The 24,075-nt window shown below is 41.7% G+C and overlaps 1 protein-coding gene across 1 annotated transcript in view; it reads left to right on the top strand.

Moving 5' to 3' along the window:
* Window positions 1-24,075, top strand: part of fa2h (fatty acid 2-hydroxylase) — a 44,414-nt gene that overhangs the window by 17,597 nt on the left and 2,742 nt on the right. Inside the window, exons 2-6 of the mRNA XM_004564629.5 lie at window positions 17,683-17,808; window positions 20,812-20,954; window positions 22,546-22,646; window positions 22,758-22,930; window positions 23,740-23,992. Coding sequence (XP_004564686.2) covers window positions 17,683-17,808; window positions 20,812-20,954; window positions 22,546-22,646; window positions 22,758-22,930; window positions 23,740-23,992 — 796 coding nt within the window. The remainder of the gene's footprint in view (window positions 1-17,682; window positions 17,809-20,811; window positions 20,955-22,545; window positions 22,647-22,757; window positions 22,931-23,739; window positions 23,993-24,075) is intronic.

Genomic DNA, 24,075 nt, shown 5'->3' with positions numbered 1-24,075 from the left:
TGATGAAGATTCTCAATCTTGGTGTGTTTAAAAAAAAAAAAAAAAAAAAAAGTCCATAAATTTGTTGCAAACTGTGGCAGAGTGTGTATGTATGGCAAAGGTATCTGGGGGTTTAACAATATTATGCAATGTAGAAAACAAAGTGCGAGTGTTTCCTTCAGCAGATTCAATAACACAGGTGTAGTAAGCAGATTTAGCATGATGAATAGCTTCTTTATAGTGTTGTATATGACTGAGATACATGTCCTTGTGAATAGTAAGTCCTGTTTTCCTGGAGAGACGTTCTAGGCAGCGTCCAGTAGCTTTAAGTTGGCGAAGTTCAGATGAGTACCATGGTGCAGAGCGAGAGAAAGAAACAGTTTGAGTTTTTTGGGGAGCCAAGGTATCTAAGAGGTTGATAAGTTCATTGTTATAGTGAGATACCAGGTCGTCTATGGAAGCTGAGGCATCAATGGTAGGTAAGTTATTAATGCCATGGGAAAGAGCTGATAGATCAATGCCCCTACTATTTCTAAAAGTAATTGAGCGGTTTAGTTTATTTTTGTATAGTGGGAGACTAGCATTGAATAAAACTAATTTATGGTCTGAAAAAGGCATGTCCAAAACAGCACAATTCTTAGGGGTGACACCAATACAGCAAACAAGATCCAAAATGTGTCCTTTGGAGTGTGTGGGAACGTCCATATATTGGTGTAAGCCAAAATTGTCCAGACAAGATATAAAATCTCTTGTGGCTGAATTTGATGTGTTGTCCATGTGGATGTTAAAATCGCGCAGCAGTAGTATATTTGGAGATAAAAGTAGGGTTTCAGCGAGAAAGTTAGAAAAATCAGTTAAAAAGTCAGAGTTGATTTTAGGTGGATGGTAAACGGCAACTGATACTGTGGGGGTTGGTCCATTAATTTGAATCAGCATGGATTCAAACGAGGAGTAGGCAGGAGCAGAAAGAGGATACCTTATACTTGCTGTTGTACAGGATCGCAAGGCCACGCCCATGTCCCGACACACGGGGCTGGCAGGTGTAAACAAATCCAAAAAAATTAAAAAATTAAAGGGTTTATATATGACTACAAATAGGGCTGTTCGATATAACGATATATATCGGATGACTATTTAAAAACGCCTATCGTTTCATTTTACGCTATCGTTTGTTTCGTGGTGTTGCAAAATAAACTCTTTATGGCAATTTTTTTTTTTTTTTTCACCGTTTTGATGGTCACTGTAGTGGCTAGATTCATTTCTTAAAGTTCTCTCTTTCTCTTATATTTAATATAACCACACTAGGGACGGACAAGCGCCTGTTTTTATGCGTTGTGGTTAGCAACAACGACTGTAGCAACAACGACTGTAACACCATCGCGTGTCCGCTTGTTTATGTTCCACATAAACCTTTCACAATAAAGCTCAAGATCCTGTTGAGACTTTTCAAAATAAACTGAATCACGCGAAAGAGCAGATTATTTACGGATGAAAATTAAAAAAGAGCTGCCAGGTGCTAAAAAATAAACCTTAGACTCAAACGTTAGAACGGGCTTTTCCCCGCAGCACGCCATGTAATAAATACTCACAAAGAAAACAGTGGCCATTACAACTTATGTCTAAAAATGTATAGTTTCATGCATCGGTTAAAACACTGGACTCCAGCTACATGACGCGCAGCTGGAAACACTTCCTGCAAGACGATCTGCCTGAGATTCACAGAATTTACAGAAAATGTTACATTTTTGTGATTTATATCGTTATCAGGACGATACAATTTTTATATCGGGATATGAGATTTTGGTCATATCGCACAGCCCTAACTACAAATAATCCGAACAGGTGATTGGTGTGTATCTAACCAGGTTATGTCGCCGAATGAATGAGGACAGGAGAATGAATTACACATGCGTACGTGACAATTGAGCAAAAAAGATCTGCAAGGGAATAAATATTTGAATGGAGTACAGAAAGTCTGAGAGCCTCACAGTGTTCTGATCCATTACCAGTAAACTGTCACCTGATATTGAAATTTAGTTGAATGGAAACACTTCCTCTATAGATTGATGCAAACAGACACAAATGTTTTGCTGCTTCCATGACTAATGCAGCTGAGGGAGTCGAATACCTTCAATAGCATTAATTGTAATTTTATGATCAAGGGCCTTCAGATTCGGTCTGCTCGTTGCTTATGTTGTTTCATGGTCAAAGTGCATAAAGAGCATAGCAGCATAGTGAAGGAGGTTGCATTGTGTTTGTATGACACTCACTACTTAACATGTGTCATTGTGGGGAATATGACACTATATGGACAAGCTGGCTAGCTACAAAGAGCCTTTGATTCTTGCACAGACAAAAATTCACAACAGCCAGAGAGATGGAGAGGGTGGAATCTTGAGCCCTGGTCAATCAGGTTTGACTGGTTCTTTTAGTGATCTTGTAATCAATGCACGCACACACATACAGTTATGCGTCATCGCCCTCACCCACCCTCCATTCCACCATCTTTTTCTCCCCCCTCCCACCTCATGCAGGATATTTGCCCCTCTGTGCAGAAGGTCTGCCTTTCTAGATTCCTCCATAGTTGCAGCTGATTTGGCATTAAACAAATAGATACAGGAACAGTACAACCCTGTGTATTCATTGTACACCTGAAATGTTGTTTACATTGACACATTCTGAAAGAAGGTGATGACAGGGACTTCTTTTTATTTATTTATTTTCTTCTTAGGTCTTCCTGTCAAAGAAATCATGGCGATAGCAGTGTAGTCAGTAGTCGGCAGCGTTAGTGCTCCTATTTGCATGTCTTTATTCACTTTTTTCCTAACCAGGTAAAACCCTTATCACAAAGATGTTGTAGTAGTTTTTTGAGGTTTTGCTCAAACGGCACTGGATAAATGAACATTTTATTTTATTTGGGGGGGGGGGGGATTCTTTTTAAAAATCCAACTTGTATGCACAAGTTTTTATTTCAGCTTAATGTGTGTGCCTGTCACGCTTTCTGCCATTTACAGCTTCTCTCCCCTCCTCTGCTCTCCGTTTCACCGGTCCTGCACCTTCTAAATATACAAGAGAATTCTTTAATCCACTCGGCAACAACTAGTTATATGATTGTATCTGAACTGGAAACTTTATGGGAAATGTTAAACGTAACGTGCCGGTAAATCAGAACTGAGGACCTGTTTCCTTTCACCTGTATTTCGGCTTTCCTAAATGAACTAAACATGGAACAGCAGGGAATTTAATCAAATGGATTGACCCATAATTAGGGAGGCAGAGCAGATCCACAACCAAAATCAGTATCTGAGCTACAGACTTTGGATTAAAGATGCATTGAGTCGGAAGAGTTCTGACCTACACCTGAGGACAAAGGGTTTGGCCACACTTATCCTAATCCTGGTGTGTGTTTGGCTAATTTGGGAGCGGTGAAATGTTTCATCAGTGCATAATGCATGTTGAGTAATATAAATAATGGGTGCAGGTGCAGCTGTTTCTATATTCATGGAAGAGGAGAGGTGACTGTGCGTGTCTCTCTGCATCTAGCTATCTGTGTGTGTGTGTGTGTGTGTGTGTGTGTGTGTGTGTGTGTGTGTGTGTGTGTGTGTGTGTGTGTGTGTGTGTGTGTGTGTGTGTGTGTGTGTGTGTGTGTGTGTGTGTGTGTGTGTGTGTTCAACCTTCACAGAAACTCATGTGATCTTCCGGCTGACACTGATGTCATTTTTATCAAATCTAAAAAAGCAGGAACAGGCCTGGGCTTATGAATGAGCAATAGGCTAATAACATATATTTTAACTGGTTGTGGTGTACTTTATTCTCCCCCACCCTCACACGCCACACACACAGAGCCAGTATGTGAGACTTTGAGATGTTTTAATGCAGAATATATCATCAATATTTGGTCATCACCATTGGCCTCACTGTTAAGACAAAACACTGACATATGTATTTATTGGTCACAGGTTTTATACCGTGTCCCTGATTAAAATCTGAAGCATAGATGAGCTCCATCGTTCCTATTGGATTATCAAGTAAATAATTTACTTGAGGTTTTCTGTAAAATGTGTGAGTGATTGCAGATAAGTGATCATCAGGATTCAGAGCTCACGGCCTTTTCAGTGTTATCAAACCCTCTGCTGAACTTCAGCCTTTACACGTGTATTCTACTAGGCAACGGCACCTGACACGCCCTCACATACATGTTCAAACACACGCCCACACAATGGTCACAAAGCTCTTGCACAGGTACAGTTTTTCAGAATAAACTGCTCGCTTATCAGGTTCCGCTTCAGGTTTTCCCAGGCTGCCCTCAGACTTTTAGTCCCCATACTGGACATAAAGTTGGGGTGTGTTGTTCGTGAGATATGTGGGGCACACAGTGTTTTTTACATACCCTTTAATTCCATGACAATAATTCTCACTTTTATTTTTTGCGTGCTTTGTTCTGACTTGCCTGACGTGAATCGTAAATGGTACAAGAAAGTTTGTTTTCTGTGCACAGGTTTAGAGTGGCTGATGTGGAATCAGGAAGGGTCATAAAATTTAAGAAGATATAAACAATAATAAATGTTTAATCTAAATGTTTTATTTTTTGATGGCAGAGGTTTTCTATGGCCCTGCTTAATCTTTATACTATCTTTCTGGATGTAATAAACCCCATCAGCCTCCCCAATTGCGCTGACTCGCCCTCCTCCTTCTGCTTTGTAACTAGAGACCAGTGGTTATAAAAGCTGTCCTGTGGATCTGCTGCCTTAAACGGGGCCTATCCTTTGTTATATATGTATATACTGTTACAGTGGCACAGCCTCATACTGAAAATGGTAAAAAATTCAGATTGTGAGGTCAGCATATGTTCTCAGGCTTCAGAGTGCTCGAAAAACCCTGTTATAAGGTTTGTTTGTTCTGTTGGCTCTATATGATGTCATTGATTTCTGGTTGTTAGCACAGAAGCTCCACCCACTTGTTGTTCCGTTTGCAAAGGGGAGCCGATCTGAAGAAAATTATTCACACTCATACAGAGCCAAGAGTTAAACTGTCTGAAATCAGGCTTGTAAAGGAGGATTTATTTGCACATATGCTAATCTTGTTATCTTTGGCCCTGTTTTAATGTGTGCGTCCATTATTGTAACATAAGGGGAGATATAATAAGCCTTTGTGCCCCTCGCAGCCCTCAAAATGTTTAATTCCCTCTCACCACATTCATTTAACTCATCCACCCACCCATCCTTTCTCCTCCTCCCTCTCTCCCCATGGCCCCTGACTATAGTTTCAGTGTTGTGTTGGTACCAGGCCACATTTACACCCCACTCTAAACATCTCCTTTGTTTGTTTTTTTTGGTCTGTCATTCTTGCAGATTTCTCCTCCTCCTGTTGGGACAGAGCGCTGCTTATGTGTTACTCCTCTATCTCATTCCCTCCATTAAATAAGATTATTCAATCTTTGAGTTTTCTTTCTGAAGTGTTGAACCATTCTCATCTTATCATGAGAGGCTAGTCTGAGCTTATGATCTCCATGAGCTTTGGCTTGAAGTTTGGGGGTTGGGGTTTAAAAAAAGGCCTCAAAGGATTTCTGGTGGTTTAGAATATATGTTGTGAGTATATGTAAGCTTGCTGTATGCCCATTGTATAAGACAGAACAGTAATGCCAGGTCTTAAGTGTCCTGCTTCTTTATAATGCAGTCAATAGGTGTCATTCTTGATGTTCTAATGGGTGAAAGTCATATCAACATTGCAGGCATACTACCCATTGTCTCTCTTAAGGCCTGTGGTGTGTACATAGGCACTCCTCCATAGATACAACTGAAGATGGACAATCAGTTACTGACCTCCCTGAAATGTATGAAAGCGAGTAAACAAACAAAACAAACTTATAAACATCGGTGCCAAGGTTGCACATCTAATCTTGGACACTTTTAAACCCGACCCTTCCTGGCCGCCAGAGATTCTACGCGGCGCGGAGAACAACAAAGTACGGGCCGCTCATCCGAGGCGCAGAACAAAGAAGCGCCGGGGGAAACGCGCTGGTATTAGGAACAGACTGAGACAGCAGGCGCATCGCGCACCACTGCCCAGTGTCCTACTGGCCAATGTACAATCCATGGAGAACAAGCTCGACGACCTAAGAGCAAGGGTCACCTTCCAACGTGACATGAGGGACTGCAACATTCTGTGCTTCACGGAGACATGGCTGACCCCCACCGTGCCGGACCAGGCCGTAACTCCGTCGGATTCATTCTTTGTGCTCCGCGCGGACAGAACGGCAGAGTCGAACAAAACCAAAGGTGGGGGAGTGTGTTTCATGGTAAACAGAAAGTGGTGTGATGCCAGGAGCATTTCTACTCTCTCCAGCGGCTGCTCGCCACATCTGGAGTTCCTGAGCATTAAGTGCCGCCCTTTCTATCTGCCCCGTGAGTTCACCTTGGTCATCGCCACGGCGGTCTACATCCCACCCCAAGCGGACACAGGTATGGCTTTGTCCGAATTACATGATGTGCTGAGCTCGCTTCAAAACAAGGACCCGGGCGCAGCCCTCATTGTAGCAGGAGACTTTAACAAAGCGAACCTCAGACAAGTCATGCCAAACTTTTACCAGCATGTCTCGTGTCCAACGAGAGGGGATCGAATTTTGGATCACTGCTACACGCCATACAAGCAGGGCTACAAAGCTGTCTCACACCCGGCTTTTGGGAAGTCTGACCACAACGCCATCTTCCTCATCCCCCAGTATAAACAAAGCATACGGAGGGAAGAAGTAACCACGAGGGAGGTAAAACGGTGGACTGCCCAATCAGAAGCTACGCTACAGGACGCACTCAACTACGTCGACTGGGACATGTTCAGAGCATGCGCAGTCGACATCAACGAGTTTACGGAAGTAGCAGTATGCTTCGTCAATATGCTAGCGGAGGAGATTATCCCCACTGCGAGAGTCACCACATTCCCAAACCAGAAACCGTGGATGGACAGATCGATCCGCACTGCAGTAAACGCCAGGACCGCCTCCTACAACGCGGGTCTCGCCACTGGCGATATGAGCGCCTACAAAGCGGCCTCATACGGCGCGCGGCGCGCGGTGAGAGATGCCAAATGCCGGTACCGGGAACGTGTGGAGTCCCATTTCCACCAGGGCGACACACGGAGTATGTGGCACGGACTACGCACCATTACGGACTACAAAGCCAGGGACACTGCGCTGATCAACGCTGACTCTGCATTCACCAACGAGCTGAATCAGTTCTACGCCCGTTTCGAGGTTAGCCAGGCGGCTAATGCTATCTACCGCCTGACTACCGAGGACAGTGACGTCATCAGCGAGAGACCGGTGACCAGCATCGCGGAGCATGACGTCCGAGCGGCACTGAGGAGAGTGAACACAAGGAAAGCGGCGGGGCCAGACGGCATCACCGGACGTCTGCTGCGCTGCTGTGCTGACCAGCTAGCAGGTGTGTTCACTTACATCTTCAACGAGTCTCTGGCGAAGTCTGTGGTCCCCACATGCTTCAAAAGATCCACCATCATCCCTGTGCCCAAGAACCGCAAACCCTCATCCCTGAACGATTACCGGCCAGTTGCACTGACCTCGGTAGTAATGAAGGTGTTTGAGAGGCTGCTGAAGAACATCATCTCCTCCTCCATCCCAGACACCACAGATCCGCTGCAGTTCGCCTACAGATCCAACAGATCCACAGAGGATGCCATCGCCCACGTCCTACACACCACTCTCAGCCATGTGGACAAACAGGGTAACTATGTGCGAATGCTGTTTGTTGATTACAGTTCAGCGTTTAACACAATAGTGCCCTGCAGACTGTTCACAAAGCTGAGGGATCTGGGACTTACAGTTTTTTCTGATTGCTTAAGCACATTTTTTGTAACCATTGGCTAATTTTGCAAAACTCTTCACACAAATAAGAAAACCTGTCACCCAATCATCAAAACATTGTAGTTCTCTTGCAAAAGCAAACACAGCTAGATTAACTCTTCACACCTTCGTAAAAATGGTGTTTCCGTATCAAACAGTACACACAAGCCATCATCTCCTAAGCACACAATGCGCCAACTGCACACTGATGGTATGAATACAAAACACATCTGGCTTTTGCTTTCTCTGTGCACAAGGTAGGCTATGTCAGTGTGAGCTCATACTTCTGTCATAGATCCATAAGCATAGAGGGATCCAAACTTCAAGTACTGGTGTACTTGAAACACATCAAAACAAACACAAGTGTTTATTTCCAAGTATAGGATTATTTGCAATCGCCATAATGACTATATCGGTTACTTGGTCTGCAGTGAACAATGCTTCCTCTGCCCCCAGCATCTGGTCATCTAGCAATTCTGTAAAGTAACAATTTCAGTATTTTTACATCAGTGGTATTGGTGTGTTTCTCATTGGCATATGGCAGTGCTACAAATCTTTGTGCGAAGTGACTGTACTAACCGATTCTCATTTCAAGATGTCCTTATGGTACTTGCTACAGTGTAGCGGCTCGAGTTAGGCTGGACCCGTTGGCCAGCTACCCTCAGGGTCATTCCACGGTTGATTACATGGTCCACTATTGTAGCTCTGATGTCATCAGCAATTCTATTTCTTACTCTTCCTACCCTTCCTCTCCCCCCTCCTCGTCTTCCTCTTGCTCCTCCTTGTCCTTGTCGTCCTCTTCATCCTACTTCTTCACCTCCACGTCCTCTTCCTCGGCCTCCTCTACTTCTCACTCTTTCTGCTCCCTCCATTGTACTCCGCACACACAGCTTACCTGTATTATAGTGCTTAGCCTGATTGCAAAGTGAACTAATTATCTAAAAAAGTTTTCACATGTGAAAGTGTGCCAGACAGTTGGCAAATTAGTGTTAATGATAGCCATACATGTGTATACTTTTGCTAGGAGTGTGTTGGAAATTTGGTAATTGAGTGTTGTGCAGTGAATTGTGCCTACAGTTTTGCAAAGTGTGTGTTACAAAATTGCAAACTGAGTGCAAAGCAGTTTTTGTGCTTTTAGTTTTGCAAACTCAGTGAGTGGTTTTGCTATAAGTCTGAATAGTTTTAGAGATTGTGCTACAGGAATCACAGTTAGGGTTTAAGCAATCAGAAAAAACTGTAACAGCCGTCTGTGTGCATGGGTGTTGGACTTCCTCACTGGCAGAACTCAGGTGGTGAGGGTGGGCAGGTGCTTCTCCAACAGCATCACCATCAATACAGGAGCACCTCAGGGATGTGTCCTCTCGCCACTGCTCTACTCCCTCTACACTTCAGACTGTGTGGCCACCCATGGCTCCAACACCATTGTGAAGTTTGCTGACGACACAGTGGTGTTGGGTGCCATCTCCAACAACGATGAGACGGCCTACATGGATGAAGTGAAGAATCTGGCATCGTGGTGCCAGGACAACCACCTCCAGCTGAACGTCGGCAAGACCAAGGAGCTGGTGGTGGATTTCAGAAGGGGTCAGCACAGAGACTACAAGCCCATTATCATCAATGGAGCTCCAGTGGAGAGGGTGCAGTCCTTCAAGTATCTTGGTGTCCACATCTCCTCAGACCTGACATGGGCTGCCCACATTCAGGTCCAGACCAAAAAGGCTAGGCAGCGCCTGTATCACCTACGACAACTGAGGAAGTTCAGGGTCTCCCCAAAGATCCTCAGGATTTTCTATACAGGCGCTGTGGAGAGCATCCTCACACAGAACATGACATCGTGGTTTGGGAACAGCTGTGTGAAGGACCAAAAAGCTCTCCAGAGAGTGATCCATACAGCAGAACGCTGCTGCAGGATTGCTCTCCCCCCGCTTCAGGACACCTACACCAGGAGATGCCGGACTAGAGCAGCGCAGATACTGAAGGACCCGTCCCATCCTGGCAACAAACTGTTCCAACTTCTGCAATCTGGTAGAAGGTTCCGCATCTTCCGGGCAAGGACAGAGAGACTCAAGAGGAGCTTCTATCCCCAAGCCATCCGTGCCCTAAACACACACACCCGCCCTCTCACATCATCTATAATTGACTGAGACAGGACTCTTCCAGACACTAAACCAACGCACAATGTACATTTCAATTCCTTTAATTTTAAATATGTTTATATTGTCTATCCTGTAAAATAGTCAGATGTCTATTCATATTAATGTACAGAATTCACCTGCTTGCTGCTACTACTGCACATTCACCCAGTGTGTGTGTGTGTGTGTGTGTGTGTGTGTGTGTGTGTGTATACTTCCTCTACACCCCCCCCCCCCCAATTTTTTTGCACATGTCGAGGAGCGTGTCAGGCTACATTTCACTGTGTGTTATACTTGTATAACTATGCATGTGACAAATAAAGAACCTTGAACCTTGAGTGGAGGAGAAAAGGCACTGGGGTTGAAGTGTTAATCAGGAGATTAGCGCAGCTTTGTTGCTTAGTCCCAACCCTCTTTGAACCTTTACCTGAGTAAAACTAATTTGCATTACATACATTTGATTCCTATAGTTAAGCCACAAGTATTTTAACCAAAGTGGAAAATCAGTACAGTTTGAGTACAAAGCAAAGAGGAACTCTGAGTTGGCTTGTGACTGCTGTTCCTCTTTGGTTAAACAGCGATCAGCTTCACCACACTCTCATGATGGGGTTTAGAGCTTCTGATGTGACTGTATCTGTCCTCATGCAATGAGTAGAATTCCTAATACTGCCTTGCTCCTTTTAGGGGTGGACACTGGGAATCATCTCCCTCTAGCAACTCTATATTTAAAAATTGTTTTGGTTTTGGGCAGTCTTAGTGCTGGTATGTGAGGTTAACTTTTGGCTGTAGTGCCAAGTTATCGACTAATGCTAGAAAGCTTGGTTAGCAACGCACAGATGCACATAACTGCTAATTAGTGCTAAGTAACAGAGTGTGTAACTATAGTATGTTATTAATCTTTGAGTCTGTGTCACACAGAGCCATATTATTTCTATAATTCTACTAAAAACCCAAAACACTGTGGATACGTCCAGCTCGCTGAGACCAAATGGGGAAAGTCAAAGAAAACAGTCTCTTAAATATACATAGCGATGTTTAGTTGAAAATTTCATTTCACAGTTTACTGTGAACCAACCAATATTTAGATATACTGGTTTTACAGCATCCATGGTATGAACATTGGTCTACAAGTATGCTCAAGTATGTAATTTCCTCCTTCACTTCCTGGTGGAACTTAATGTTAATTTTGCCTTGAAATCATCACCCACCAACACTAAATGGCTCAATTTTTTTTTTTTACTTAATGTATTCTTGTCTTTGGATGGGGTTTTGACTTAAACTAAGTAAACAGATTTCTTTGTGGATGCAGATGTCGTTAACATTTTTAAGGTTTTGTGTACCATAAAATTACTACCCCTCAGTGCTTGTTAGAAATTGTTATGAATACAATAAAACTACAAGCAGATTCATTAATCATGGATGAAAAATGAGAGAACAAAACTGGATTGTATGAAGTTATAGTTTTGGTATTTGTTCAAGTCCTAATGTGTGAAAGTTTGGGTTATTAGAGTTGATGCATGTCTCTTTTTCGGTGCTCTGTTTAAAATTTATGTGATTAACAAATGTCTAGATATTAGGGATGTCTTTCCTTAAGTGGAAAAGTAGAACCACAAAGAGACGCCACATCTCTTCATAGTTTTCAGTTGCATTCCGAAAGACTGTTGTGGTTTCACTGTGTTGTTTCAGACTAATTTAAAGTAGGTCGCTTGCAGCCTAGATGGGGGTTTTGTTTATTTGTTTCAGGTAAATGGCACACATGTTTTATTTGCTTGAGGGAAACCATATTTGCTTGCTCAATGGCAACAGGACCTGTGATCTTTTTTTTTTTTTTTTAGTCTGCCACGAGAAATAAGGCGATTGATATCAAATACACAACAAAGGAAATTGCGCAGTCTGCACTGAGAGTACTTATCATTTAAGTGTGTACACGTATCAAGTGTGAGGGGCATTCTTGTCAATGTTAAAAGAATAATGTAAAATTCACTTTGTTTTTCTGTCTAAAAGATACAGTTTAAAGGTGAGGTCATTTAGCTATAAATAATAGTGACCACTCTGTTAATTGCTGAATTGCTGCCTGTCTTGGTTATTCCAAGTCAGGTGTGCAAACAAAGCGAAACTTTGGCGACTTGTTAGATGAACAGCCTGAGGGACACCTTGTAACTATGGCGCTGTGGCTTTAAATTTCCCTAATAGCTATTGTTTTTGTTTTGTATTACTATGCAAAACCTCAAAGGCTCACCTTGGCACACTCTTACTGTCGCTGCTCTTTCCTGTGTCACAGAAATGTCCTTTGTTGGCTACCAAGCTGCCATGTGACGCCTCTCAAAGGTGAATGTTAAAGCCGTTGATGGCTTCGCACATTTTGCTTTTGCTATCATAAAAGGTAATCATTACAGTTGGTTTAGTGAAGTTTTATCCTCATTTACACCTTCAGTGCTTAAAGATTACTGGTGAATAACTCCAGGAAAAGTCATCAGACTATCCATGTTATTGATTTGATGTTTCATGGTTAAACAAGACAAATTTCATGTCTTGACTTCATTTGCGTCTTAAGACTGAACACTGTTGTTCTGATCTAAATTGAATTCTTATTTAACAGTAGCAATGATAAGTATAACTGAACTAAATAGCAGTTATTTACTAGTATAGGGTTGTGTGTTTCACCTTACAAAAGAGGGGGGGAAAAAAAAACCAAGTGTTCCGAGTATGTAACTGTCAGAACTGCCGAGTACTACACCTTTCTTTCACATCCTAAGTAATTTAGTGTCAAACAGGACAAAAGAACTTGAGACTTTCCACATTATTCTTAAATTTGGTTTGGTACATGCCCATTGCACAAATTTGACCGCTTTAGTTTGACTGTTTTGTATCACGCTTGTCCTGTTCATCTAGCCTGTTGATGCTGTTCCATTTTATTGCCAAGAAGAAGAAGCAAACAGACACAACATGAATGTAATGTTGTTTGTTGATGACGTGAATAGCAAGTCTGTCATCCACTCACTTTGTTTGCAAGTTTGAGATTAGCATGTACTTTATGCTGGCAGCAGGAAGTTTGATGTTATCTCTTGTTTAGCAGCTGGTTTTGAGCTATTAAACAAACATGAAATGCTGTTATTTTATTCCATAACTTCTCATATCGATTGATCAGATGTTTTGTAAACAGCTTAAATTACACTTTTGTAAGAGTAAAGATTACTGTTATTTATATATATATATATATATATATGTATGTGTGTGTGTGTGTGTGTGTGTGTGTGTGTGTGTGTGTATATATACATACATACGTACATACATACGTGTGTGTGTACACACACATGTAATTTATTAATTAGGGGTGCAACAACACTCGTATCGATATTGAACCGTTCGATACAGTGCTTTCGGTTCGGTACGCATATGTATTGAACAATACAAAATTTTCTGTTGAGCGCTCAGTGGATCTTCGTTCGACTACTCCGCCTAGGCTGCACTGTCAAGCGCAGATCCACTGAGCTAGCAAGACAGAAGCTAAGCTCGTTGCAACATGGCTACTGCCTCAACGCTACCCGAAACTGAAGCTGTGTCCCAAAACGTCGGCTGCATCCTTTGGAGGACCCGGCCTTCGCGGTCTACGTGGGCCGGGGTCCTTCACAGACATGGACAAAAGTAAAACAGTATCTCGGATGTACCACGCAATGCTCAATTGGTGGGAATTAGTGCAGTTAGCTTCTTAACGTGTTGACGCCGTCCAGCCCCACGCACGGGGCGATCCGCGGTAACTCGTTAACGGAGATTTGCCGCATTATGGCGTTAATGTCATTTTAACGAGATTAACGCTGACAGCACTAGTGGGAACACAATGAATATGACTGCACATTAACACCGACATCATCCTAGTGCAAGACAAGTGGAAGCAGACAAAAACAACAAGCACGCATGCTACAAACTTTACCCGAGTCATGCTGCTGAGAATATAGCGTATAGTATAGCTTTTATTTTGGAAAGAGCCATTTCTCTGTAATAAACTCTCTTTTCCAAAGATGAGTGATTTCTCGATCAGATTTATTATTTTGTTGTTTCAGCAACATTAAATTTAAAAACTGTACTTTTGAGTTAAAATATATATTTATAATTGTAATAAATGGCAAATTACAAAAAAATGTTCATGCCTTTTTATCGAAAAAATATCGAACCGTGACACCAAAGTATCGAACCGATCCAAACCGTGAATTTTGTGTATCGTTGCACCCCTAATATACATGTGTATATTTATACAGAATTTCTCTTTTTCAGTATAAAGTTGACTTGGGTTTACTGATCTTACAAAAATGATGACTTGAATCTCAACTGGAGGATTGAAACTAAAAGATCCTCTGCTGCTCTAATGCGAGCATTGTTCCTGTGTACTTATATGTTTGTGGTGTGTGGTGCTGAGTTCCACAGTGGGTATGATTTATTGTTAGGGGGTTATGTAATAGAGGGTTCACATGTAGGGTTTGTGTACTGTCTTTACTAAAGACAATTTACTTTAAAGCGGTATGTGAAGGTTTGAATGTATTTGTCAAGGCATGAACGTGAGGTGTGTGTTTGCATTACCTGCTGACCGAGACTTGAACAGGTAATATTATATTTATTTTAAAAGTTGGTAAATATTGATGCATATTTAGTGAGGCTTTGCTTAGTAACCAGATGAATGAGTATCTGCCTGCTTTTTGGGGGGATTTTTAAGCTACTTTCATGAAAATGCAGGTAGTATTTTTTTACGTTTTGGGGAGCTGGGTGTCATTTATGTTTTTCAAGCACAGTTTTTGTTTAGTTTTTGTTTTCTTTTTTCACATCAGACTTGCTGTCTAAAATCATCTGTAAAAGCCCAGTTGAGTCAAAAATCTAACACATTGTTAGTTCCTGCACACTGGGCGTGACTCTGATCACCTGTTCTCTGTACTGAGTCCTTCTGCAAGCCGCTTTGCAGCCCACATCAACCCCAGTTCCTCAATTTCATGCTTTTTGTGACTTGGCCATTGTCATTTCTTTTTCTTTTTCCCTCTGAGGGTATCCTGGTGCTGATCTCCCTGATTTTTGGCTTTCCATGAATGTACATGAGAGGTTCCCAGAACAGAGCGACACCAAAGCTTTGAACATTTAAAAAAGAAAAGGGGAAAGTATTGTTTATTTCCTGACCTTTTGTATTTATTTCTAGCACAAACAAATACAGGCTCTGTAAACCTGCAGCAGCTTATCCAGGATCACTAACCTCATCCTTGCCAAAAATAGGCCGCAGATCCTCCCATTTTAATGAAAATCTGGTGGAAAATTTACATTCGCAGTAATGGCCACCCTCACCCTGAGCTCACCACACCTGCAGGGTTCACTGACGGAACAAGGCCTGAGTCACATTTATTCGATCATATGTATAAAGTGGGACGAGGTAGAGCTCAATAAACATTGCATTGCTCACTGTTTCACGTAGGCCATGGCTGCTGCAGATACAGAGGGTGTGTCTGTTTATTGCTTTCGCCATTACGTGTGTGTGTGTGTGTGTGTGTGTGTGTGTGTGTGTGTGTGAGTGTGAGAGAGAGATTTTTTTTAAAAATGGAGGCGTGGTAGCAGCTATAAGCTGTTAGTTTCTGCTTCTAATTAGCGTCACGAGTATTCTCATATCTGAACCACATTGGTCATAACCACCAACTTCTTTATGAAACTGGCTTAAAGGATTTGGCTTGTTTATAATATTTCTGCTGTTTTAATTTTAAAAAAAAAAACAAAAAAAAACTGTGGAAGGTTGTTACCGGCTGTAAATTCACAGATACGATGATTTATTGTAATATAAAATAAGGCGCGAGCGAGAGTCACGAAGATGAGAATGTGAAAATCAAGTTAAAGAAACATTGAGCTCTGCTAGTTCAGGGTGAGCTACAACTTCAACACTATTCTCTCAGGATGAGTATGGTGTGATAATGGGGGGAGGGGGTGTAGCGTTGCCTCTGTAGGTGTTGAATTGCCAAGGCGATGTTAGTAACAAACCATAGGAGGCCTTATGTGTGACTCCAACCAGCTGATGAATATTTCACCTGACTGACGTGGGCTGTCGATCAGAACAGGGCGTTAATCCGACAATTCCCAGAGCTGACTTCATACAAACAGAATGTAACTTGACATGCATTCTAATTTTTTTATGAAGGCCGCAAGGATAATCTGCCCACAGTCTACTGCATGAAGACTTGGCAGGTGGCTTTAAAAGGCCAAGCTGCTCTTATTTTCATGGGAAAGAGCTAATGTATCTTTTTGTGGGTTTTTGTCCGTTTGTTGCTTAGTGCAGTTTTGCATAAATCAATTAATTTGACTAATCAAGGCTTTGTTGACAGAACATCAGTCTATCACAGACCTTTTTGTCCTTTTTTTTTCTTTTTCCTTTTTTATTTCTTTGTCATGTGACCTCTTGTTGTTTGCATTTTGCATCTTGATCAATTAAAAAAACAAAAACAAAAACAAAAAAAAAAAAAAATATTACGCAAGCCTATCAGTCATTAATTGGCTCCAACTCATATAAGGTAGAAGAGATATCAATATCAGATGGTTATGTGCTGTGTCACAATTTGGCTCTGGCAAAATATTCAAGAATGGTGTGATGAAGACCAGGACACATGTTTATTCTTTATAATGAAGATAATGAAGAGGGCGATCGTGGCTCAAGAGTTGGGAGTTTCCCCTTGTAATCGGAAGGTTGCCGGTTCGAGCCCCAGCTCGGACAGTCTCGGTCGTTGTGTTTTTGCGCAAGACACTTCACCTACCGCCTACTGGTGATGGCCAGAGGGGCCGATGGCGCAATATGGCAGCCTCGCTTCTGTCAGTCTGCCCCAGGGCAGCTGTGGCTACAACTGCAGCTTGCCTCCACCAGTGTGTGAATGGGTGGATAGGTGTGTAAAGCGCTTTGGGGTCCCTAGGGGGGACTAGTAAAAGCGCTATACAAATACAGGCCATTTACCATTTCTTTAAAAGTAAATGATGCACTACACAAAACATCTGTTGTGCTTTTATAAATCTTCAGCACTGTGTCTGCATTAGCTACAGCTCATCTTTGGATGTCAGTAATCAGAGGACAAATCTGATCAGCAAAACACTCAGATGGTTTTGGACTCCTTGCATATTCATATCACCTGCTGTCATCATTATCCACATGGCTTCTCTCCAGTTGCAACAGCTGTGCCTTCAGTGCCTTTTTAAATAAGAATTATGTAAACATATGTTTGAGTCATTTGTATTGCGTATTGTATTACATTTATATCTGCATTTCCTTCTGTGTAGCAGAACACAAACTAAACATCAAACCAAAGTAATGACTGACTGTCAGTGTTCCAATATGTGATAGCATGATCCTTTGTTGGAGATGTCCAGCGATACAAAACGATTTGAAGGTTGAAAGCATTATGGTATATGTCACACGTGACTGTAACCATTAAAACCCGGTTTATGGGGCTGAGGTAAAAGGGCAAAGGGCAGATGGGCCATAATTGTCAAAAAGACTGACTCCTGTTCTATTTATATATCTTTAATGAGACATAGCCTATGTAATAGGTACTATATTGTGCAGCTGTCTACCTGTTTTGCATAAGCCACGCACTATAAATATGTGTATCTGTCTTTCTCCATCTGTGGTTGGCTTAGGCCATTTTAATAATAAATTATACTTGCTAATGGCATCCTTTTTTCTTTTCTTCTTTTTTTTTTTCTCAGACTCTGAGAGCGAGAAATAAAGCCAATAAACAGACCGAAGGAGAAAGGGCACAGCAGACGACAGAGGCGAAAGACGAGGATGAGCGCGACCCATACAGCCTCTGCAGCTCTGTGGACCTCGATAAGGTGGGTGCGTGTTTTGAGACGGGGCTAATATGCGATCAAATGAAGAGTGCGTCTTTTCTGCATCTTTTTTTGAGTCAATGTGTGCTTTTGCTGAAATTATGCAGCAATCGATCAGACACTGGAAACAAAAGGTGGAGGATGACCTAACAAGTGTATTTGCTTACCCGTGACGGGGTAGGTGAACAGCCATCTGGTTATTCACCCTGCTTCATCTGTTTGCAGATTGCATGATTTCCCACACTGCCAGACACAAGCATGTACAAAACAGAAGACAAAGCAGCATTGCTGAACTCCTAAATCTAAGCCAGTGCTGAAAGTCTAGACTCAAAATGGTGCAGGTGTTTTTTATATGTTCATACTAGAAGAATTTGTCCCTGCGTGCTGAAATCTACCTTCAAGCACACACAGTCAGACATTCATTTAAACTATGCTCATGTGATGGTGCAGTTTGACACGTGTTTTTCCACTTTAACAGGCTCAGCACCACAATGACAGATTCAACCAGTCTGTCTCGCTCTCTCTGCTGCCAGGCAACGCTTTATTGAACGAGACCCATGACTCTTGACTTCACACACTTAAGTTTTGCAAGGCCGGTTTCAAACACCAGTGTTTTTGTGACACAGGGATCTGTCAGTTTAAGCCTTTCATTCTGAGGGTTTGCTTCTTCCAGTAACTTGAATCCTGATGCTCGGACACTCCCTTCACACATCTCAAACATGGGTAACTGTACCCATGTGCAACACTCATGCAGTTTCTGCGCTATGCAAAATGTTGTTATTATCACCAGCACACTTGTCATGTGCTAGCCTTCCTCATTTAAAAAAAAGAAAAAGGCCCGCTTTTTGTTTTCAAACTGGTTAAGCTGGATCGTAGCCGCTTTAATGTCCTGGTTGTTCGATACTCACCTTTACTCAAGCTAAATCAGTCCGTCCACATTTGCAAGCTGCGTAACACCAGGAATCTGAAGCATGTCTTCACACTTGGCTTGGCTTTGTTCACCTGTTATTAAACACAGAAACCGGTTTCTGTATCTTTTCTTATGCAAGCAAAGCACCACTGTAAATTTTCAGACTTCTTGATATTTAGAGTAAATGTTGAGCTTGGGGCTTTATATAACCAGCAAATGCTAGCTGGATTGTCTCTTTTTTTTTTTTTTTTTTTTTTTAAGTCATCCCAGTATATCCATCAGTAGGTTACACTCAGTGACTGTACAAGTATAAAATGCAATGTTTTCTACTGTCATTGGTTCCACTTCAATATGACAACAGTGGAATTTAATGTGATCTTCCAGCTTTTTTTTTTTTTTTTTCTTTTTGTGTGAAATCACTTGTTTGTGGGAAGCTCCTTGCAGCATGTGACAAACACAATTTCACTTCTTTCTTTTTCTTGTTATATACAAGACGGTGTTGTAAAAATTAAACTTTCTCTTTGTATCTCTAAGAGTTTGTCTGCAATCACATTTTCTGTTTTAAAGGTTTTTGACTTTAACATTTCTTTACTTTATTGTGCACATTTATTATGTATTTTTCATCGATATGGTTTTGGTTAAAGCAACAACCAAACTTTGTTATGGCAAAGAGAAGCTTCTATTTTCTACTGGCATTGTTTCATTATTCATGTGTGAGAGACGACTGGAAAATGTGTTTTGTATGTCAATTACTGCAGTGAGAAGTAGCAGAAAAGGCAGATTTTCATTCGCTTGGCAGGTGTTCATAAGTCGATCTGCATATGGGCAGATTATGTAAACATGTAACGTCAACGTGTTGACAGATACTTGTGCCTGGTGTGTTCACAGCTCTGATGCAATTCTACCAACTAATTTCCCCCAAAATAAATAAAACAACACGCTGATTTTAATAAATCCAAACCCGAAGGTGTGCTTGTGTATATAGTATACCAGAGATGCATACAATTGAATGGATGTGAGCTTTCTCAATGAGTTAAACTGCCTCGGGTGATGCCAGTGTTAGTTGGGACTTAAGCATACAAATCAAAAAATAAAATAAAGATAGATATGCAGAGAAGTGTGGGGATGACTGCAAGTGAGCTTACCAGAACCTCACCCTCGGGATTAAATCAAGTTAGACGTTTGCTTTTCGAGTAATTTACAGTTGATGCCAAGAAACGGAGAGCATGTGAGACAGAAGATGCAGCATCTCTGGTTTTGCTTTGTTTTTTGGCTCCCCCCTTATTTAAAGTTGAACTTTGTAGTCGTATCAGCAGCTAATCTGTAGTTCACAGCTGTATTTATGCCTTGAATGAGCAGGGGTAATAAAGAACAGAGATGGTAGTGTTCCAGCGCAGCGCTTCTTCAGGGTCGCTAGCTCCATTAAAACAATGTGATATGTGTCCGGTAGCTAAACAGTCTGCTGCAGTAAACAGCCAACACATGATTAATTGCCGCACACGGAACAGTAAAGGTCCGGTGATTGTGCCTGATGTCATGATAGGGGTGTCTCTCACACACACAGTCATCATCACATGGTCACTAAGCATCATTTTGTGACTAATCACAGGAAAGTGTCAGGGTTAAGAGGAAAATTAAGATTAAAGAGTGGACTTGCTGCTTCTCTTTCACTCTTCTCAACTCACACCAGTGGGGCCATAAGGTCAAGTTCTGACTCAGGACTCCTTCCCACCCTGTTTCCTTACCAGAATGATTCCACCTGATATTTCCAAATGTTATAGTGTGAAACCTGACAGTCTTCGCATCACACACCATGGCAGCCCATTTCCTGTGTGGCTGTAAACACAGGGAACTTGTGAAAAGCTTGTAAAAGCTTTCACTTAGACTTAAGTAAACCTGCAAATGCACACGCACGCAACAAGCAAATTTCACATGCAACACTTCCTGGTCTGACCAGTCCTTGGAGCAGTATAGTTTTTACCTCTATGCTGCCACCTGCTGGAGAAGTTTTGTTTTACTTTTTGGATTTTTTTTCCCCCCCCTCCTCGTGTATAGAGAACGGGTTTTACTCATTTCATTTCGTTGTACTTCTGCAGGATTTGGTGGACTGGCGGAAGCCCCTGGCATGGCAGGTGGGCCACCTCAGAGAGAAATATGATGCGTGGGTACACCAACCAGTTGACAGACCTATCAGACTGTTTGGAAACCCCATCATGGAGGCCATCACTAAAACTTCTTGGTAAGAAAGGAAGCTTGAAGAAAAATTAGCCATTTATCAGATAAGAACATACATTCAGTTTTGCAGGCTTGGCAATCACTCGTGCAACATTTTCACAGAATTTTACTGTTATTTATTAAGTTTATATTTATATATCAACCAGCTGGAGGTGAGGGACCCGAGACAGGACAAAAGAGACACTGCTGAAGAGAGCTAGAGATTAATAATTCCTAATGACTAATACACTAGCAGTTTATAAACATACAGGGAGTGAAAAGAGAAGCTTGGACCCATTGCAGCATAACTAAGAGAGAATTCAGGTTCACCTGATCCAACCCTAATTATGCTTTATCAAAGCCTGATTTTAAAGTATAGAGGGTGTCTGTCTCCTAAATTCAAACTGGGAGCTGGTTCCATGGAAGACAGGCCTGAAAGCTCTGGGCTCTGCCTCCCATTCTACTTCTAAATACTGTAGGAACCAGACATAAGCCCGCAGTCCGAATGTGAAGTGCTCTAGTATACAGGTACAATGGTCCAGCCTAGAACTAATAAATCACGAACTAGTTTTTCAGTATTACTCTGAGACAGGATGTTTCTGTGTTTGCAGGTATTGCACAAATACAAGAAAAGTGTCCTGCATACTTGTTTGTTGTGGTCTTTGAAGGATACATCCTGGTTTAAAAAAAATAAACAAATAAAATAACTCCAAGTTTCCTCAGTATTACTGGAGGCCAAGCAATTACTGAGGGAAAGTAAATGGAAACATTTATGCAATGGTTTCCGCAAATCATTGTGTGTAATGGCCACACGATGAGGGCTCTGATGTAAAGAATATTTCCCACCTTGAAAATTCTGTCGGCAGTTCTGTGATTGCCAAAGGATAAGCAAACACATCTGCTTCAGTGGCGTGATCAAAGATTGAATTATAATGAAAAGTGCAATTTTATAAATGTATGCAATTTTATGCTTGTTCAGCCTACCTCTGCAAGCTACTTTGCAACCCACCTTCACCTGAGGTTCCAGTCATTTCCGATTTAACCAGTGTCACACCTGTGGTCACGTCCTGCTCTCTCTTTTTCCTGTTTTGATGCATCGTGGACAAAGCCATACACCAGGGGTGTCAAAAATAATGCCCAGGGGCCAGAAATGGCCCAGCAAAGGCTCCAGTCGGGCCAGCTTGACAACTTTGTGAAATATGAAGAAGTGCATAGATTTTGTATTTTTAAAAGATTTACAACTTTTTCCTATTGATGAAGGACCCCATATTCATACTACACCAAAGTAATTAAGTAATAGATTAACAATTAAATGATAAAGTTCCTGTTTATTTTTGTTTCTTTTTTATTTATTATTATTATTATTATTATTATTTTATTATCTACTACAGAAATCCCTTTCTATACCAGAAGGGGAAATAAAACAACGTAGTACAACAAAATGTTTTTTATAATTACTGGAAAGTCTGGACTGAGAACGTTTCCTGTAACTTTACCTCATGTCGCTCACCATTCTGGCCCAGTTCAGATTAATGGCCCACATCGTAAACTGAATACACTGTCCTCTAGTAACAGAGTGAGAGCGTGAACTAATGCTTACACTCTCTTGCTTTCAGGTATTGGGTACCTATTGTGTGGCTCCCTATTGTGTTTTATCTGAGCTGGCACTGCTATACCACCCTGGCACAGGGCACCACCAGGCTAGCCCTCACTTCAGGTAACTCACACACACCTGTGTTTGTGCCACAGTCACTTGTGTTTTCATTTTCATTTGTGTGTCCACATTTCTGTTTGAGCCATCTATAGCCGAGCATGTGTGTGTTCCCAGGCTTCTCTATCCCTATCCACAAGTACTTTTTCCCTGTCCTCTTTATGATGGGCTGGTTCTTGTGGTCATTCATCGAGTACTGCATCCATCGCTTCGTCTTTCACATGAATCCACCAGCTCATAACTACTACCTCATCACGCTACACTTCCTCCTGCATGGACAGCACCATAAGGTATGAACAACCACTGCTGAGGTCACAGCTGTGAGTCATCAAAGCAATATTTGTTTTTGTTTATAATCATCCTTTATGGCACCAGCTGAGGTGGTAATCTTATATTGCAGGGAGGAGGGGGGCCGCAAACGTCGTCCTGTTTCCAAATACTTTTATGAACTGAATACATATCAAGTATAAGTAGTTACGGATGTGCAAATATTGTAAGTTAAATTATTGTAACATTAACCACAGTATAGTTTAAGCCACAGGGGGAAACTGATTTAGCTTAGCTTAATAAAGAGTTAAAATAAACAATGCAGAAGCAGTGTGTGGGGAAAATGCTGTTCATCTCAGTTTCTGTTTTACTAGGTTGTAAAATTAGAGTATTTTTTTATTAGCTTCTTCTATGTAAAACCTTATAACTGATAGTCGGTGTAATTAGGAAATGTGATGTTTTTCCTGTAGAAGCTATAAAAGTCGCACTACAAAATCTCACAAACCCCCCGATTCCAAAGATTCTGGGACTATCTATAAGCTGTAAATAAAAAAACACAATACAATGATTTTTCAAATCTTACTAATCCATATTTTATTCACAAAAACAAACATTAGAAAAATATTGTAATATTCAGACTCTAATCTGAGTTTGACGGCAGCAACAAGTTGTTGGGAGAGGCTGAGGAAAATGCTGTGAAAGATATCGCCACTTGCTGATCATTTTTGAATTACTGTCTGATGAATACCTGTGATGGCTTTTTGTTGCGGGGGGGAAAAAGGACATAAAATGGCCACTGTACATAAATCTTTTTATTTATTTTTCTCTCCAGTCTCCGTTTGACGGCTCTCGGCTGGTCTTCCCTCCCGGCCTCGCCTCCTTAGTAGTGGCGGTCTTCTACATGTCCATCCATTGCGTGCTCCCAGACATCCTCGGAGTATGCGTGTTTGTCGGTGGGCTGGGCGGCTACGTCGTATACGATATGATCCACTACTACCTTCACTATGGCTCTCCGAAGAAAGGCTCATATCTGTACAGCCTGAAGGCCTACCACGTCAAACACCACTTCGAGCACCAGAGATCAGGTGAGGATTACATTTGCTAACGGCCTTAGAAGAAATATGGTTTTGTTTTTTCTTTCTTTTTCTGATGGGGATCTTTATTTTTC

The sequence above is a fragment of the Maylandia zebra genome, linkage group LG7, assembly GCF_041146795.1.
Source record: "Maylandia zebra isolate NMK-2024a linkage group LG7, Mzebra_GT3a, whole genome shotgun sequence".
In the NCBI taxonomy this organism is placed as follows: domain Eukaryota; kingdom Metazoa; phylum Chordata; class Actinopteri; order Cichliformes; family Cichlidae; genus Maylandia; species Maylandia zebra.
Note: the sequence above shows the minus strand (reverse complement) of the source record. Positions and strands in the feature narration are given on the sequence as shown.